The sequence below is a fragment of the Electrophorus electricus genome, chromosome 3, assembly GCF_041902795.1.
Source record: "Electrophorus electricus isolate QZ-2024a chromosome 3, ASM4190279v1, whole genome shotgun sequence".
Lineage (NCBI taxonomy): Eukaryota > Metazoa > Chordata > Actinopteri > Gymnotiformes > Gymnotidae > Electrophorus > Electrophorus electricus.
The window spans coordinates 10495350-10512500 of record NC_137499.1 but is presented as its reverse complement, the minus strand read 5'-3'; the positions used below and the strand labels follow the sequence as shown (position 1 = coordinate 10512500).

The window sequence follows — 17151 nt, the reverse complement described above, 5'->3', positions numbered from 1 at the left end:
CAGGTAGGCGTAAGACCTCCTAAACTATGTCGGTTCTGTTCGATTCTTTCTGAAGCTCATGATAACCACTTCTTGGGGCTTTTTTGAGGCTGATGGCTGCTCGAGATGTTTCAGCACCTCCACCCAGCCTTGGTTTTCCCTCTGCGCTCTGAACAGCCTTTGTGATTCAAGACTTGTCATGTCTGCCCTTGTTCCTATGATTAAAAGTTTAGCGTCCTGAAGGTGACACTCCCCAGTGCCCATATAAGATGCCAGTTCACTCCCCAGTGCCCATATAAGATGCCAGTTCACTCCCCAGCGCTGTTCCTGGTTTTTAGCCCTTTTTAGAGTGTGAGAGCGTCTGAACCAAACAACGCAGGCGTTTGTCACGTCCTGCTCCGCTGTGATCTGTAATGTCTTCTGACCCGCTGTTCTGGGTTTACGTTAAACTGACGGTCATGGTTCAACAATTTAGCAACGATCTTTAAAATGCATCAAAAACATGAGCAACATCTACAAATATTTTTGAGCAAGACTACAACACAACAAATAAAAAATTAACAATGTTTTTTTGTGAGTGACCTTTAAGTAACATTCCTCAGATTGTAAGCCCAAGATGTTTTGCTCTTTAAACACCTTAGTCTTTTGCACTGGGGGACGTGTTTGACTGGAAAGAGGCATCAAAGCAAGATACAGTCTGTATCGTATCAAAGCAAGATACAGTCTTTTATTATATAGATAATAGATAATGTCCAGTGTAGTTGTAATTAGTTAACTTGGGAATTTTAAGTATGTGATTTCAGACATTAAGCTGAGCTGTACTTATCTAGACTAAGCTATGGTTAAAAGGGCTGATATAAATGTGTTTCTTATATTTCTGTACATCAGGGCCAAGTATGCCAGCGTTGAACTGGGTATCCGTGAGCGGCTCTTTGTAGCGATCTTGACATCTAAGACCAGCCTGAGCACACAGGCCATAGCCGTTAACCGGACACTCAGGCACCATGTGGAAGGGCACGTCGTCTTCCTCACTGGCAGCCACGGCCCCAAGCTCCCACATGGCATGCCCGTGTTCGCCCATGGCGAAGAGCACTCGGGGCCTGCTATCTTCCAGGTGCTGCGCTATCTCCTAGAGCGCCACGCCGCCGACTACGACTGGTTCTACCTGCTCTGGGATGACACGTATGTGCAGCCCGACAGGCTGAAGGCCCTGGTCAGTCACCTGAGCATGGACCGGTGGCTGTACATGGGCCAGCCTGAGGAGTTCATCGGCGCAGAGGCCCCGGGGAGGTACTGCCGTGGAGGCGCAGGCATTCTTCTGTCCAGAGCCCTGCTGCTGAGGCTGCAGCCATATCTGGAGCCGTGCCGAACACACGTCGCCAGCGCCAGGCCTGACGAGTGGCTGGGACGCTGCATCGTTGATTACACGGGCATCAGCTGCGTGGAGCAGCATGAGGTATGGCTTGGTGTTGGGGAAGAATCCGGATGTTATGTTCATTTGTAATTATTCGGTTTCTCCTCTTCACACCTTCCTCATATTAAATCATACAGCTTTGGCTTCTTGGCGTTCTAAGATAAGTTTTGGTGTGCTGACGAGTGTAACCTGCATGTAGTGACTGCACTGTGGTCCTTGTGGCACCTGGTAAAAGTCAGTGTTAAAGCGTTTAGAGTGTATTCTCCTCGTGATGCTGGAGGTAGCGGAGGGCAGTCTGATCTGTGCCGGTCTACAGACGTGTCCTGGACAGTCTCATCAGTGCAGGTCTACAGATGTGCCCTGGACAATCTCATCAGTGCAGGTCTACAGATGTGCCCTGGACAGTCTCATCAGTGCAGGTCTACAGACATGCTCTGCCCAGCTCCTAAATCAGAAAAGCACTGCTAAAGTAAACATTTCACAGTGCTGGTTTCTCATGTTTGTGGTGCTCACAAGTAACTTGCCTTTTCAGCCTGATCTCTGGAGTGTCAGCAGGAAACCACATTACCCAGGAGCCTTTGGGTTCTATGAGAGGGTGCACTGTTCTGTGTCGAGGCACAGAGCCTGATATGGCTGGCAGTATTTTGGGCTCGAGGCTCAGCTTAAAAACACACAGTCATGAGATTGCAAAACCTTTAAAATTATGCTTTGACATGGAGTCACATGCAATGCAGAGAAACTGTCATGAGATGTATGGTCAGAGTGTGATTGTGGAGTTCAGGGTGATGTGTTAAATAGAGTTTGACAGAGTTGTTTTACTAAAAATATTATTTTTTAAAAATGCTGTAAATGCCGTGGTCTGTGTGCAAGTCTCCTCTGGACTGAACACACTGAGCTGTGGCCTCGTGTAGAGGGAGAAGCTTCACTGTCCTTCCAGTACATCAAGGCCAGCTGCTCTGTGGAAATTACATGCAGAAAACCCCAGTACTTAATCACTGTTTCTCATTGGCTGAGACAACCATCAATCTCATCAAGAAAAGGCATATCAACGAAAGAGGTTTCAGAGGGCAGTTCCACACCAAACAGTACCACAGACATGTGTGTCAGTACTTTTGGCATCAGACCTCTTGCATGTGTCTGATCTTACGAGCATCCAGAGAGCCACGTTACTGGATTGACTGGTCCCCAGAGTGTGTGAGCTGCAGACTGCAGCCATGGCTGCCTCCCTTGGGCTGGTCCCTAGTCCCTGGCAGTTGTTAACTTAACTGGGGTGATTACGAAAAGACACTTAAAGGGAATTTCAGCTGCCTGCCAGGGTGTGTCGAGCTTGACCTTTAACCAGAAACTAAAGAATCAAATACGCTCTCTAATATAAGATCCAGGTAAGACCTGTGCAGCTGTAAAGTTGATTACTGCAGCATATAACCTATTATTTAAAACGAAGACTTTGTGTATATGCGTATGAGGGCTGTAAAGTATAGTCACTGGATCATATCTGGATGTGACTGGAATCCCAGGGCCTTCAGTATAATTCCTTTGAAATGGAGGAGAGCGCAGTGCTAAATGCAGTGGAACGTGTGGACCTGCAGAAGGCCCTGACTGTTCACCCTGTGAGTCCAGAGCAGATGTATCGCCTGCACAGATCCTTCACCCAGAGAGAGCTGCAGGACACATACCAGCAAATCCAGGACCTGCAGGTGAGTCCAGATCCCCCCCCCCCCTCGGGGGATCCTGCTCCATTATGTACACATATATATTAACACTATATATGCATATTAACACATATATGTATATTAACACATGTACTATATTACATATATTAACAGGGACTCTTTGTTGTTTACATTTACGTTCTGATGGAGTTTCACAGCAGCCTGCAATGTCTCACTTGTGCTTTCTAATATCTGTAATACTTGTAATTCTTTAGTGATGTTTTTAATGCTCCAGGTGGAGATGAAGCGTGTTAGTTGCTGCGCTGTGGATGGCAACAGGAGTGCAGCGTGGCCCGTGGGCGTGCCGCCTCCCTTCTGGCCCCGGAGCCGCTTCGAGGTGCTGCGCTGGGAATATTTCAGTGAGGAGGAGCTGTTCTCCTGTGCTGACGGTGCCCCTAAGTGCCAGCTGAGTGAGGCCGACCGCCAGGACGTGGCTGACGTAATCCAGGAGGCCGTGCGCGAGCTCAGCGAGAAGTATGCGCCTGCCGTTGTGCTGAGCGCCCCGCGTCTGGTGAACGGCTACCGCCGCTTTGACCCGACGCGTGGCATGGAGTACACTCTGGACCTGCAGCTCCACGCCCAGACGGAGTCGGGCCGCAGCCGGGCCCTCACCCGGCGTGTGCACATGGTTCGGCCCCTGAGCCAGGTGGAGATCATCCCCATGCCCTCCGTGACAGAGGGCACGCGTGTGCACCTGCTACTGCCCGTATCTCACACAGAGAGGGGGGCTGCCCTGCGCTTCCTGGAGCGCTGTGGCCCAGTCATGTTTGAGGCAGGCGAGAACGCTGCGCTCACCCTCCTGTTGCTGTACGATCCGGACGAGGCCAAGCGGGTGGGCGGGACCGCCGACATTTTTGCTGAGCTGAAGGCGAAGGCGGCGGTGGCTGAGAGGGGCCACCCCAATGTCGAGGTGTCATGGGTCAGCGTGAGGACTGAGGGTCCAGGGCTGCTGCGTGCGCTGGACGCCGCGTCACGCAAACACGCAGCCGACGCGCTACTCCTGCTGGTCACGGTTGACACGGTGCTGAACGGGGACGTCCTCAACCGCTGCCGTGTGAACGCCATCGCTGGCTGGCAGGTCTTCTTCCCTGTACACTTCCAGGCCTTCGACCCGCGCGTGACCCACCCGCACGGGCCTCCACCCACCGCCCCGGACCTGGTGCGCGAGGCAGGCCACTTCGACCGCCACGCCTTTGGTGAAGCCTGCTTCTACAACGGTGACTACGTGGCCTCCCGCGCACGCCAGTCTGCTGAGTCGCACGGCGACGAGCTGTCGGAAGATGTGGACGCGTATGACGTCTTTCTGCGCAACTCGCACTTGCACGTGTTCCGTGGTGTGGAGCCCGCCCTATGGCAGGCCCACCGCAGATGCGCCTGCGAGCCGCAGCTCGGTGATGGCGCACTCCAACGCTGTCTCCAGGGCAACCTCCGGGGCCTGGGCTCCCAGTCTCAGCTTGCCATGCTCCTGTTTGACCAGGAACAGACCAGCACCACCTGAACTCTGCACGGGACTGAACCGGATCGGGCCCTGCTCCCATGCTCTGCTGGAGGCCTCCTATGCATCGTCCAACATTCCTCTCCAGTCCGTGGACGTGGCAGAAGCTCTGGAGGAGAGAAGCTTCTGAAGACCTCTAGCTGAGGAACTGACAGGCAAGAGGAATCGTAGCTGAAACAAAAATGTTTTGAAACGTGTGGGAGCATCCAGCTCCAAGAGTTTGTGTAACAGCAGGATGCTGCAAGAAGTTCCCGTCTCCCACCCACACTTCCTTGCTTGCTGCAGTTGCCGGGGGCAACCAGCTGTGAGTGCAGCATGTGTTCCTTTAAACATTCTCATTCACTCCTTCATTGTGATGTGTGTTTCAGGACATGTAAAGAATCTAAAAACTGTTCTTGTGTGTGTGTGTATGTGTGCATGCTCCACTCTTATAACTTGACTAAAATATGAACACACTTAACAAATGCTTTACAGTGATCTGAATGTAAATGTGTGTATGGGTGTGCGTGTGTGTGTGAGATAGTGTGTGAGTGTGTGTGTGTGTTAGTGTGTGTGTGTGTATGTGTGTGTGTTAGCCTGTGTGTGAGAATGTGTGTGTGTGTGTGTGTGTGTGTGTGTGTGTGCACGCGCGCAAGCACTGCAAGGAACTGATGTTGTCCTCTAGTGTTAAAGTGATGCTGAATGAGATTATATGTGTAATGTATTGCAGTGTATGTTGAACTGAAACACAGAATTCAGAAGCAGTAGCTACTGTTGTTATTAAAGCAGGAAGAATCTTTTGTCCGGAGCTGATGATGTTTTTGTCAGTGACTATCAGCTGTGATCATTTATATTCATATAGAAGATGAAAAATGATTCATGTTCTCGTCAGTGTTGGTCAGTGGTGGTCAGTGATGTTTAGTCGTGGACCCCAACCCTAACCCTGCTTTCCTTTAGCTGCAGTAGGTACTAAATAATTTTGGAGAGTGAGTTTACTGTAATTACTGTGATTATATTGTTGGTACATGACCATTTTAGAATGGAGAGCAATTCATGTGATTTTTTAAAATTTATTTTTTGCTTAAAAATGTTGTAGTTTTTATGTTAGTCACTAGATGGCAGTAAAGGGAGCTACATAATTTCCCTGAAGCGCAAACTCTTCAGTTTAATCCATGTCGTGCTCTCTCTGCCTACTTTAAGAATATTCCACTTACGCCTGAAGATGTTGTTTCACATCACATCTACAAAAAGCTGTGTCTTTGTTGCATGTTACTGTTAAATTGTGATAGCAAAATGTATTTTTTGGGATCAGAGTATTTAGTGCTTACATTATCTTGACAAATAACAGAAAAAAAGCATCATTTTCATGTCAATTTTAATTTCTCTACAAAATGGTTTGTAGTGATGGCTACATTCAGGACATGGTGACCATACAGTGACTTTGTCTGGGTTGTTCTCCAGGTTTGGTTCCGAGCCTCCAGCATTGTTTTAATTCCAGGAAAATCACACAATGGAAACTATACATAACAATAACACAAACCAATGATTTACCAGTACACTTGGCACTATAACTGAGCCATGTGCTTTTCACAAGAGGACAAACACACCCAGCGCGAGGGCCTCGGCCTCTGTGGACATGAAGACTGGGAATTCACAGCTATACCACACTAACATCTGCTTCAATGCCGCCTGTAATGCTGTGACAGCAGCTGTACTCACTTTTTCTGTGCTGCTTGTGAAAATATAAGTAGGTGTGAGGTTTGGGTGAATGCTATTATACGCTGAAGTTTCAATGGCAAACACTTTTCTTGCTTGTATTCACCCAAATGTTCATCAAACCAACCAAACAAACACCTTTAAAATCATCACATGATCATCTGAAGACGTGATTTCTAGACGCTGTAGTACAGGGCGAGCATGTGTAGGCATGGGGCGGGGCAGCGTGGGGCGGGGCGTTGCTGGCACTAATGCGGTGTAGCCAGTTTCAGCCGCTTCCAGCCAGTTTGACCCATACTTGGATGTGTGCCTCAACCCCCACAGCAGAGAGTCAGCACATGGTCCTCAGTGAGTCAGGGAATCAGTGAATCTTTGAATCCACTCAGGCTGCAACTACAGTGGTTATGAACATACATGTAGATTTTGACTGAATGGTTGTGTCCAGGGGTCGGAGTCCAGGGAGTAATTAATGTCTATTGTAGGAAGCGTCTAGCAGATACTGTCGTGCTGCCCCAGTGAGTACGTGCTGTGGTGGTTTGGTAGTGTTGGAGCTGGATACACACCATGGGGTGGATTAATAATCAAATCTCTGGCCTCCTGTTGACCGACACATAGCACCATAGGAAGCGGTCAGTGGTGGAGAGACAACGTCACTGGGTTAGGGTTAGCCTCTCATAGATCATTAGTTTTTCAAACATCTGTATTTAAATTGTTTTAATTTTTTTCCAGTTTGGACTGTTCTGAATTGTATGTGATTATTTTTCTAATATTACATTTACTTTATTGTCTAACATTACATGTACATTATATTTACATTTATTTTCCTGAAGTCATTTTCTCACAAGGGTCTTGGGAAATAAACTAAAGCATCAGACAAGACCACCAATCGCTTGTTGTGTTTATTAAACTTACTTGGGCTTTTACTTCCTCTAACCTGACCGTTGAGATGCTGCTGGAGACCATCTGGGGTCCAAGGCTCTGTTCCTGGAGGTTCTTTGTTTTTTTAATCTGGTTCTGGATCTGGTTTCTCTGGATCTGTTGGTTCTGGTTCTTCTGTGGTCTCTGAAAAGCCTTGATTCTGCTTTTGACCACCTGAATGTGGGACATGCACAGGTATGAAGGCAGATCCAGGGACATATGGCTGCACAGCCCAACAACGGCACAGGACACAGGAAGCAGGACACAGTACCTCATAGATGTAATCTAGTATCTCTAATATTGTGAGGATGCTGGCACCAATGAAGAGCCCCATCTGGCCCCCGATGTCCCCTAAATGTCACACAGACGAAAACAGAATCAGGCAGAAAGTAACACATGCAGCCAAAGGCAAAGCCAAGCATGTTTACTCTGAGAAAACACCCACAGCATCGCAACAGCATCCTGAGATTATGATCTTACCTAAAAGTCCTGCTATGTCATATGAGTGTGTGGTTATAATCTTACCTAAAAGTCCTGCTATGTCATATGAGTGTGTGGTTATAATCTCACCAAAAATTCCTGCTATGTCATATGAGTGTGTGGTTATAATCTCACCTAAATGTCCTGCTATGTCATATGAATGTGTGGTTATAATATCACCTAAAAATCCTGCTATGTCATATGAGTGTATGGTTATAATCTCACCTAAAGGTCCTGCTGTCATATGTGTGTTCTTATAATCTCACCTAAAAGTCCTGCTATGTCATATGAGTGGGTGGTTATAATCTTACCTAAAAGTCCTGCTATGTCATATGAGTGTGTGGTTATAATCTCACCTAAAACTCCTGCTATGTCATATGAGTGGGTGGTTATAATCTTACCTAAAAGTCCTGCTATGTCATATGAGTGTGTGGTTATAATCTCACCTAAAACTCCTGCTATGTCATATGAGTGGGTGGTTATAATCTTACCTAAAAGTCCTGCTATGTCATACGCTTTCTTCTGCTCCATCGTCTCATAATTCAAGGCTTCAAAGTAAATGTCCAGCACAAGGAAGTTGTCTCTGAGATGTCAGAGATAGTGATCTTAAGTTTTATCTGAATCACTGAATATCCTGTCAGCCATCTATGTGGAAACAAGCCTCTTTGTTATCAGTAGTGTATTGCATTGCTTTTATTGTGAAAAGGCCAAATACACAGTGAAAAATAATTAGTGGAAACAGCATAATTTCACTTTCGATTTTAAAAAGTGTTCCTTCATTTAGCCCATGTGAGGAAAGCCAAATTACATTTTAATTTTCAATATAGCAATTTCACAAACAATAGTGGCATAAACTGAGAGAGACGTGTTGTGATTACCAGAGAGAGGCAGCGAGGGAGAGAGGGAGGGCGAGAGAGAGAAAGAGGGAGGGAAAGGGAAGGAGGGAGAGAGAGAGGGAGGGAGGGAGAGAGAGAGAGGGAGGGAGAGAGAGGGAGGGAGGGAGGGAGAGAGAGGGACGGAGGGCGAGAGAGAGAAAGAGGGAGGGAAAGGGAAGGAGGGAGAGAGAGAGGGAGGGAGGGAGAGAGAGAGAGGGAGGGAGGGAGAGAGAGGGACGGAGGGCGAGAGAGAGAAAGAGGGAGGGAAAGGGAAGGAGGGAGAGAGAGAGGGAGGGAGGGAGAGAGAGAGAGGGAGGGAGGGAGAGAGAGAGAGGGAGGGAGGGAGAGAGAGGGACGGAGGGCGAGAGAGAGAAAGAGGGAGGGAAAGGGAAGGAGGGAGAGAGAGAGGGAGGGAGGGAGAGAGAGAGAGGGAGGGAGGGAGAGAGAGGGACGGAGGGCGAGAGAGAGAAAGAGGGAGGGAAAGGGAAGGAGGGAGAGAGGGAGGGAGGGAGAGAGAGGGAGGGAGGGAGAAAGAGAGAAAGGGAGGGAGAGAGAGAGAGGGACGGAGGGAGAGTGACTACTGTGGCATGGAAATGTTAAGCAGCTGATTATTTAGTTTGTTTTTTAGATGATTTTTTGTTACTTTTCTTTTTGAATACTCAGTTAATTATATTCAGGGGTGGACACTTTCCAGTGCTGACCAACTAGAACTGGTGTTGTGGTTTGTATATGAGTGTATGTGTGTTGCATGTTGTGTAATCGTCTAATGACAGTGAAATGAGTGATGAGGAACATTTCTGTACAAGAGGCCCATTTACTACTCAGTGACAAATCTGCTGTCAAGGAAACCCTATCTTTGATTTTACAAATAAAAGTTTTTAAATGATATTGAAGCCAGATTTAGGCTATAGGATATTAAAAGATGTTGTGCAATAAGACTGCGGTCCTCACAAGTATATCAAATACAAAGTACATGTGTGTAGAGGTGTGGTCCAGCTCACCTGATGTACTCCTCCGTTTTGTGGTACTTGCGGGACAGGTAGCGTGCGGAGCCTCTGCTGGGGATCTTAACCATGGAGAGTTCTTTCCCGTAGCGAGTGACATTGCATGGAGTCTCACATGAACACACCCCCCGGATACTCTTCTCAAGCAGAGCTTAAAAAAACACAAGGACAGATCTAACATGAACAGTGGTAGAAATGCATTAATGCATAATTCTTACACATTCGTGTCAATAACTCATTCAGATGCACTGTAGTATATCATGTATTCAATAAACAGAGAATGTGAGTATAAGTAAAGAACAGTGTGTAATCAGCATGGGGGAGGGGGGGGGGTTCCTTGGTAGGTTGTGTTGGTTTAGGGAGGTAAACCTGGATGGGGTCTTACCAAGTGCCCTGTCAGCACACTTTGCTTTGGTGGGTGTGCAGACGTCAGCATGACCTGCCGAGAAATTTCACACATGAGCAGGTGGAAAACTGTAAAGAAAAAACTGAATCCCCACAGAGTTCAATCTGTTACCAATGACAACTCAACTCTAGATACAAGGTAGTGGGTAAATGTCCAGATGAGATGTATAAATATTTGAGCTTCTTAATATCGATCCCGGTGACCCTTCACCCAGAAACCACGAGAGGTGAGGGAGGAATGTGGCATGCTAAAGGGAATGAAGCTCTGTGGAGTGAAGCTCTGTGAAGTGAAGCTCTGTGGAGTGAAGCTCTGTGGAGTGAAGCCTGGTGGAGCGAAGCTCTGTGGAGTGAAGCTCGGTGAAGTGAAGCTCTGTGGAGTGAAGCTCTGTGGAGTGAAGCCTGGTGGAGCGAAGCTCTGTGGAGTGAAGCTCGGTGAAGTGAAGCTCGGTGGAGTGAAGCTCTGTGTAGTCAAGCTCTGTGAAGTGAAGCTCTGTGAAGTGAAGCTTGGTGGAGCGAAGCTCTGTGGAGCAACGCTCTGTAAAGTGAAGCTTGTTGGAGTGAAGCTCTGTGGAGTGAAGCTCTGTAGACTGAAGCTTGGTGGTGTGAAGCTCTGTGAAGCGGTTGAGGTGCTGGGTGTGCGAAGGCCTTGGTCATGTTTATGGCATGAAGAGCTGCTCATTTTGTAATTGGTCCAAAAATGCCATGAAATGAGTGATTTGACTGATGAGTGCAGGGATGATTGATGAGCCTGTAGAGAGCGCGAGTCAGTAAGTGAGAACCAGTGTGCAGATGAGATAGGCACAATAAAAGCAGGAGGAATATATATATATATATATATACACACACATACACACACATACACACACACACACACACACCTGGCATATGTAACAGCCTGCAGTTGCACTCTCTCTGCACCTGTATGCTCTCACAATGCAGTTTGCAGGCGCTGACACTATAGGTGTCATATCCAGGGATCACAGGATCCAACGACGCACGACAGTTTCCCCAAGGCTGTGGCAGGTATGACAGCTAGCAGAATATGCACACACACACACACACACACACACACACACACACACACACACACACACACACACACACACGCATGCACACACACGCACACAAATACACATTGTTGGGCCAGTCACTATGTCTTCATAAATATAGCAAAAATATCTTTTTTATTGTTTGTAGTCCTCACAAGTATGAGTGGAGTCAATGTAAGTCCTCACATATAGAGTAATACAATATTATGTGTGTCCCTGCTCTGGCAGATGTGGTCTTAAGAGTTTTGAGAAGCCTGAGACAGAATTGAGTCTAGTGAAGTTTCTGAATGTCTAAATTTCTGTGTCTTATGAAAGCTGAGCTATACGTCAAGGTGAGAGACTGACCCAAAGCACCTGAAGTGGTTTAAACTGATTTCATGCAACAGTCACACCTGTGACAGAACTGGATTGAGTGTTATTCCTGAAACAGCTACTATGATGACCTCATTTTACTTTAATAAGTCCATTTGCTAAAATTTGCTAGCATGTATTATACTGTTTTGGTTGTATTGTGGATTATACCGCAGACGTCCAGGGATGGAATCTGGGCCACGTGGGAAGAAGTTGTGGCTTTAGAAACATTTTAGGAAAGTATGTAGGTGTGGTTTGGTTTGCGTAAACCTGCACTCCTGCATGTGTGTGTTTAATGTCCCAGAAAACACAGCAGGAAACATGAAAATTGTTTCTATTATGCCAAACTTGACAGTTGCATGAAACATCTAACAGGATAGATTAAAACACGATGAAATACAGCTTCTTTCTCGGATCAGACCTATCTGAAGACTGCTCAGGCAGAGTTGGATTTGCCTTGTATTTGCACAGGTGTGACCTTATACCTTATACAACTTTACTGAGACCTGGACTGGCCAGGGTACACCTGAGAGGGGAGATGCCAAAGTGTACATCAACATGGGAAAGTCATCAACTTCAGATTTTTTACATGTAAAACGTGTGCCCACAATGTCAACATGAATCTAATTAGAACCTAATCACAGACTTTACATGCAAACCTTACCATTCAGTACTAGTCTTATCCTCAGTCTTATCCTCAGTCTTATCCAGTCTTATCCTCAGTCTTATTCTCAGTCTTATCCAGTCTTATCCTCAGTCTTATCCAGTCTTATCATCAGTCTTATCCAGTCTTGTCCAGATCATACCCTCTGTTCCTGGCAGGACACGAAGGTCTGGAACCCCGGGGAGACTCCAAACCCCAGCTGGTGAATGTAAGGCGGCTCGTCCTGACTGTGGATCTGGACACGGATTCCCGCCTCCAGAGTTGTTTCATCTGGGAAGACAGACCAGGTGCTCTGTTACCCATAAACATCTGTCTGCCTGATGGGCCTGCTATATCAGAGTCTCCACAGAACACCGCATGTGTTTCCATGTGACTGAGCAGGGTTTTGTGCAAAGATGAACATTTGTTTTCTAATCCTGCAAAATATCTAACAGACCAAACTGGATTATCAGTGCATAATACCTGTTTAATGTATTGAACACACTTTTTCATTTACATATCTCACATAAAGTTACTTTTCGAATAATCATCAAGCATTTCAAAATCCTTGACTGGATTTAAATACTTGGTGTAGATCTGAACATATTTATATGGTAAATGTGCAGCTGTAGGTATGTGAGTTAGGGGTTATAGGTTAGGGTTAGGGTTAGGGGTTAGTGTTAGGGTTAGGGATTTATAGTAGGGTTACGTTTAGGGTATAGTGTTAGGGTTAGTGTTAGGGTTTAGGTTTAGGGTTAGTGTTGGGTTTAGGTTTAGGGTTTGGGTTTATGTTTAGGGTTAGGGTTAGGGTTATGGTTTAGGTTTAGGGTTCTGGATAGGGTTTAAGTTTAGGTTTAGGGTTAGGGTTTAATGTTAGTGTTAGGGTTTAGGTTTTGAGTTAGGGTTAGGGATAGAGGTTAGTGTTAGGGTCAGGGGTTAGTGTTACTGTTAGGGTTAGAGTTATGGTTTAGGTTTATGTTTAGGGATAGGGTTTAGTGTTAGGGTTAGGTTTGGGTTTAGGTTTAGGGTTAGTTTTAGGGTTAGGGGTTAGTGTTAGGGTTATGGGTTAATATTAGGGTTACTGTTACGGTTAGTGTTAGGGTTTTGGTTTAGGGTAGGGTTATGGTTATGGTTAGGGTTAGGGTTTAGGTTTAGGATTGATTTAGTGTTAGGGTTAGTGTTACGGTTTAAGTTTAGGGTTAGGGTTTAGGTTTAGGCTTAGGGTTTAGTGTTAGGGTTAGTGTGACAGTTTGCGTTTTGGGTTATGGATAGGGTTTAGGGTTAGGGTTAGGGTTTAGGTTTAGGTTTAGGTTTAGGGTTTGGTGTTAGGGTTAGGGTTTAGGTTTCGGGTTAGGGTTAGTGTTAGGGTTTAGGGTTTAGGGTTAGTGTTAGGGTTAGTGTTAGGGTTTAGGGTTAGAGTTTAGGTTTAGGTTTAGGGTTTAGTGTTAGGGTTAGTGTTACGGTTTACGTTTTGGGTTATGGATAGGGTTTAGGGTTAGGGTTAGGGTTAGGGTTTAGGTTTACGTTTAGGGTTAGGGTTTTGGGTTAGGGTTTAGTGTTAGTGTTAGGGTTTAGGTTTCAGGTTAGAGTTAGTGTTATGCTTTAGGTTTAGGGTTAGGGATAAGGTTTAGGGTTATGGTTAGGGTTTAGGGTTAGGATTTAGGTTTAGGGTTAGGGTTTAGGTTTCCAGTTAGGGTTAGGGTTAGGGTTAGGGTTTAGGTTTATGGTTAGGGTTTAGGTTTACGGTTAGGGTTATGGTTTAGGGATTAGGGTTTAGGGTTATGGTTTCGGGTTAGAGTTAGGGTTTAGCTTTAGGGTTAGTGTTTAGGATTAGGGTTAGGGGATCTGCAGCTCACGCACTGGTCTCCCTCCAGATGGGCAGGTACTCATCCTGTTGTACGTCCAGCATCAGCTCCAGGCCGCGGCCCGTGCCGCCTGCCCGTGCTCGCTTGGCCAGCGTCCTGTTCCCGTTGAACGTGTAGCACTTCCCGTAGCGTGTGTATACCTGCAAGTCAGAAACACACATGCTACAATGCTTTATTACACAAATCACTGATCCTTTGCTTTCACCTCTTCCAGAACTTTCATTAACAGTTCTGTTTAAGGTCTAAGTGGGTTTTGAAAGGCTGCATGGACATCAGACACATGATCAGTAAGGCGAGTTGATCTGTGTGTCTGTAGATGGAGAGTTGATATGTGTGTCTGTAGATGAGCACAGATTGAGTCCTGTTTGCATAATCTGGCTGTCCTAAAACAGCTCCTAGAAAGGATTTGTCTGTGTGCTGAGAACTGCACCACTCTTCAGCACTGAGTGTTTCTCTGGCATTGGATCCTAGATGTTTACTTCATCTGAGTAGGAGAGACAATGCCCTCCTGTTCTGTCGATGCAGGCAGGGCCATACATACTTGCGTAACATTTCTCTGTGTCCTTTGTAACAGACCGCATTGATCAGTGACCCACACAGCCCTGGTCCTTGGTGAGGTAATCTTGGAAAGTAAAAGTCTGCTCACACTAGAAAATGTTCTGAAATGTTAGATCATACCAAAAGTGGAAAAAGTAGCCCAGATTCATTATGCAGTATGGTCTCTCACACATTCAAGTCTGTCTCACTTGTGGATTGATAATCACTGACTGACTTTAAATATGTTGGTATGGCAGTGAAATTAGTTATTAAGTCTTAAATTAAAATACCACTCAGCAGTTTGTGGTGTTTATGTCTTCGAGTCTCCTCAGGGCCTATTTGTCCATATTAAAGCCTACAGTGTAAGTTAAAAATGCTGGATTATGCCTTTAACAGTGAGGTACAGTAAAGTACAGCAAGATACAGTGAGGTACAGCGGGATACAGTGAGGTACAGCGAGGTACAGTGAGGTACACCGAGGCCAGGCAGGGCTGTGTCATTCCACCTCACATTCCTCTGAACTCAGAAATGAAGCACTTGACCAATGACAAACCGCTCAGCTCAACGCAGGTGTTGCCCACCAACAGACTTTCCACCTTCAGAGGAAGGATGGAGCTTCTTGTCTAATGTTACAAAATGTCCTGCTCAGTCAGCAATGGAGAATGAAGGTTCACGTCACACAAATGTGACCAGATGATTCACAATTTCTCATGCAGATGGACAAGCTCCTAAATAACATCCAACAAGAAGAAGTGAAAAGGTGAATGAGAAAGACAACCAAGCTTGTGTGTGTGAGAGAGTGTGTGTGTGTGTGTGTGTGTGTGTATGTGTGTGTAATCTTAATGCCCTATGACAACAGACTCTTGCAAGGCCTGCATTATGGCTTTGGCAATATTCATTCCCCTAGCCAAGATGGCCGACGGTGACTACAACACTCAAGGTCCTCACGCAAGCTCTGCACACTACAAACTAAACACAAGGTGCTCATACACGCTCCACACACTAGAAACTACACACAAGGTCCTCATGAAAGCTCCACACACTACAAACTACACAAAAGGTCCTCAAACACGCTCCACACACTACAAACTACACACAAGGTCCTCACGCAAGCTCCACACACTACAAACTACACACAAGGCTCTCACACGCTCCACACACTACAAACTACACACAAGGTGCTCAGCTGCTGCTGGTACTCTGAGCCTGAGTGGGTGGTGGTCACCTCCTCCTACACAGTGCAGGTGGAGTAGATGTCACACTTCAACAGGAAATGACCCATCACATGTGATCAGGGAGAGGGTGTGTGTGAAGGTGACCATGCAATGAACCTCCCTGTGATTCTGACTAAGAATGCGGAACAGCTGCAGGGCAGCAAAGTGCAGTGTCCTCTGCCAGTGTGTCGTGTTGTGGCTCTGAAGAGTGTGTTAATGGGGGGAAAGTCTTGAGAGGGGGTGGAGCCTTGGGAAGGAAAAAAGACATTGTGTTAGCTAATGCAGAGTGACAGGACGATGCCTGGGAGATTAGGATTGTCTCTGTGTGTGTGTGTATGCGTGCGTGCGTGTGTGTGTGTGTGTGTGTGCGTGTGTGTGTGTGTGTGCGTGTGTGTGTGCGTGTGTGATGCACAGGAGACATTGTCACTGCCAACAGGCTTGCCGCAGGGGTTTTGTTGTTTTTAAACAAGTTTTTCTGTTTTTAATTAATGCTTCACTTTCGTTAACACGATGCCCCAGTGCTCCAGCTATCAGTCTCTTCGTCCCTCCAGGCTTCACTCTTACTTATTTCAGTCAGGTTTTAGGTTGCAGTGTCTTTCAGGTAACCTTGTAAATTACTTGCAAGTTTGCACTTTGATAGCAGTTTTCTGTTACATTTACATTTACCTTTACAGCATTTAGCAGACACACTTATCCAGTACAGTAGGTTAGAGTCCAATATAACAATGAACTAGAATACTGTAGAAATTCAGGGATCACTGCTGATGACCAGAAGTGTGAAACACATATAAGCTCTTTTAACAGACAACAATCAGAGTTAGTCAACATAGGAGCAGTCAACATCAGTGTAATAAACAATACCCTACAATAAGGACTAGTTTAGTTAGTCAACACAGGAGCAGGGTCAGTGGTCAGTTAAATATTCCACAAATAGAGGGGTCTTCACTCTGCGTTTGAAGCCTGTAAGGGACTGCTGTCCGGACAGCCAGAGGAAGTTCCTTCCACCATCTAAGAGCCAGAACAGAGAATAGTCTCCATGCTTGTCTTCCATGAGGCTTCCATAAGAACCTATACACACACACACACACACACACACACACACGCACACCTCTGGCACAGAAGAACATATATACACACACACACACACACACACACACACACACACACACACACACACACACACACGCATACCTCTAGCACAGAAGAACCTACATACACACACACACACACACACACACACACACACACACACACACACACACACACACACACACACAAAGGGCTGTTCAGATCTATCTCAACCCAATACCACCAGTTTCATTCCACTCTAATTGGCCATCTGCCAATCAGGCCTGTCAATATAGATTCGCTCCAGACGTATGAGTGTGTGTGGTCTAGCGCGTGAGAGTGTGTATGGTCTCGTGCTCGCATCTGCCTGTATGCCAGAGTTTGTGTTGCATCCTTTCCCATGAGCTCACATTCACCTGTTTTATTTTCTGCTTGAGTGGGTTCAGT

The 17151-nt window shown here is 46.2% G+C and overlaps 2 protein-coding genes across 2 annotated transcripts in view; one reads left to right on the top strand and one right to left on the bottom strand.

Moving 5' to 3' along the window:
- The window catches only part of chpfb (chondroitin polymerizing factor b), a 5006-nt gene extending 400 nt beyond the window's left edge, over positions 1-4606 (top strand). The window contains exons 1-4 of the mRNA XM_027004618.3: positions 1-3; positions 868-1435; positions 2911-3090; positions 3341-4606. The exon at positions 1-3 is cut by the window's left edge and continues 400 nt beyond it. Coding sequence (XP_026860419.2) covers positions 1-3; positions 868-1435; positions 2911-3090; positions 3341-4603 — 2014 coding nt within the window. The 3' untranslated portion in view covers positions 4604-4606. The remainder of the gene's footprint in view (positions 4-867; positions 1436-2910; positions 3091-3340) is intronic.
- Positions 4607-6753: 2147 nt separating this feature from the next.
- asic4b (acid-sensing (proton-gated) ion channel family member 4b) overlaps positions 6754-17151 on the bottom strand; it is a 30678-nt gene continuing 20280 nt past the window's right edge. Inside the window, exons 2-10 of the mRNA XM_035532895.2 lie at positions 13881-14025; positions 12184-12311; positions 10856-11009; positions 9958-10011; positions 9570-9723; positions 8185-8276; positions 7485-7564; positions 7208-7387; positions 6754-6892 (exon numbers count right to left, since the gene is read on the bottom strand). Of these exons, the coding sequence (XP_035388788.1) occupies positions 6785-6892; positions 7208-7387; positions 7485-7564; positions 8185-8276; positions 9570-9723; positions 9958-10011; positions 10856-11009; positions 12184-12311; positions 13881-14025 (1095 nt within the window). The 3' untranslated portion in view covers positions 6754-6784. The remainder of the gene's footprint in view (positions 6893-7207; positions 7388-7484; positions 7565-8184; positions 8277-9569; positions 9724-9957; positions 10012-10855; positions 11010-12183; positions 12312-13880; positions 14026-17151) is intronic.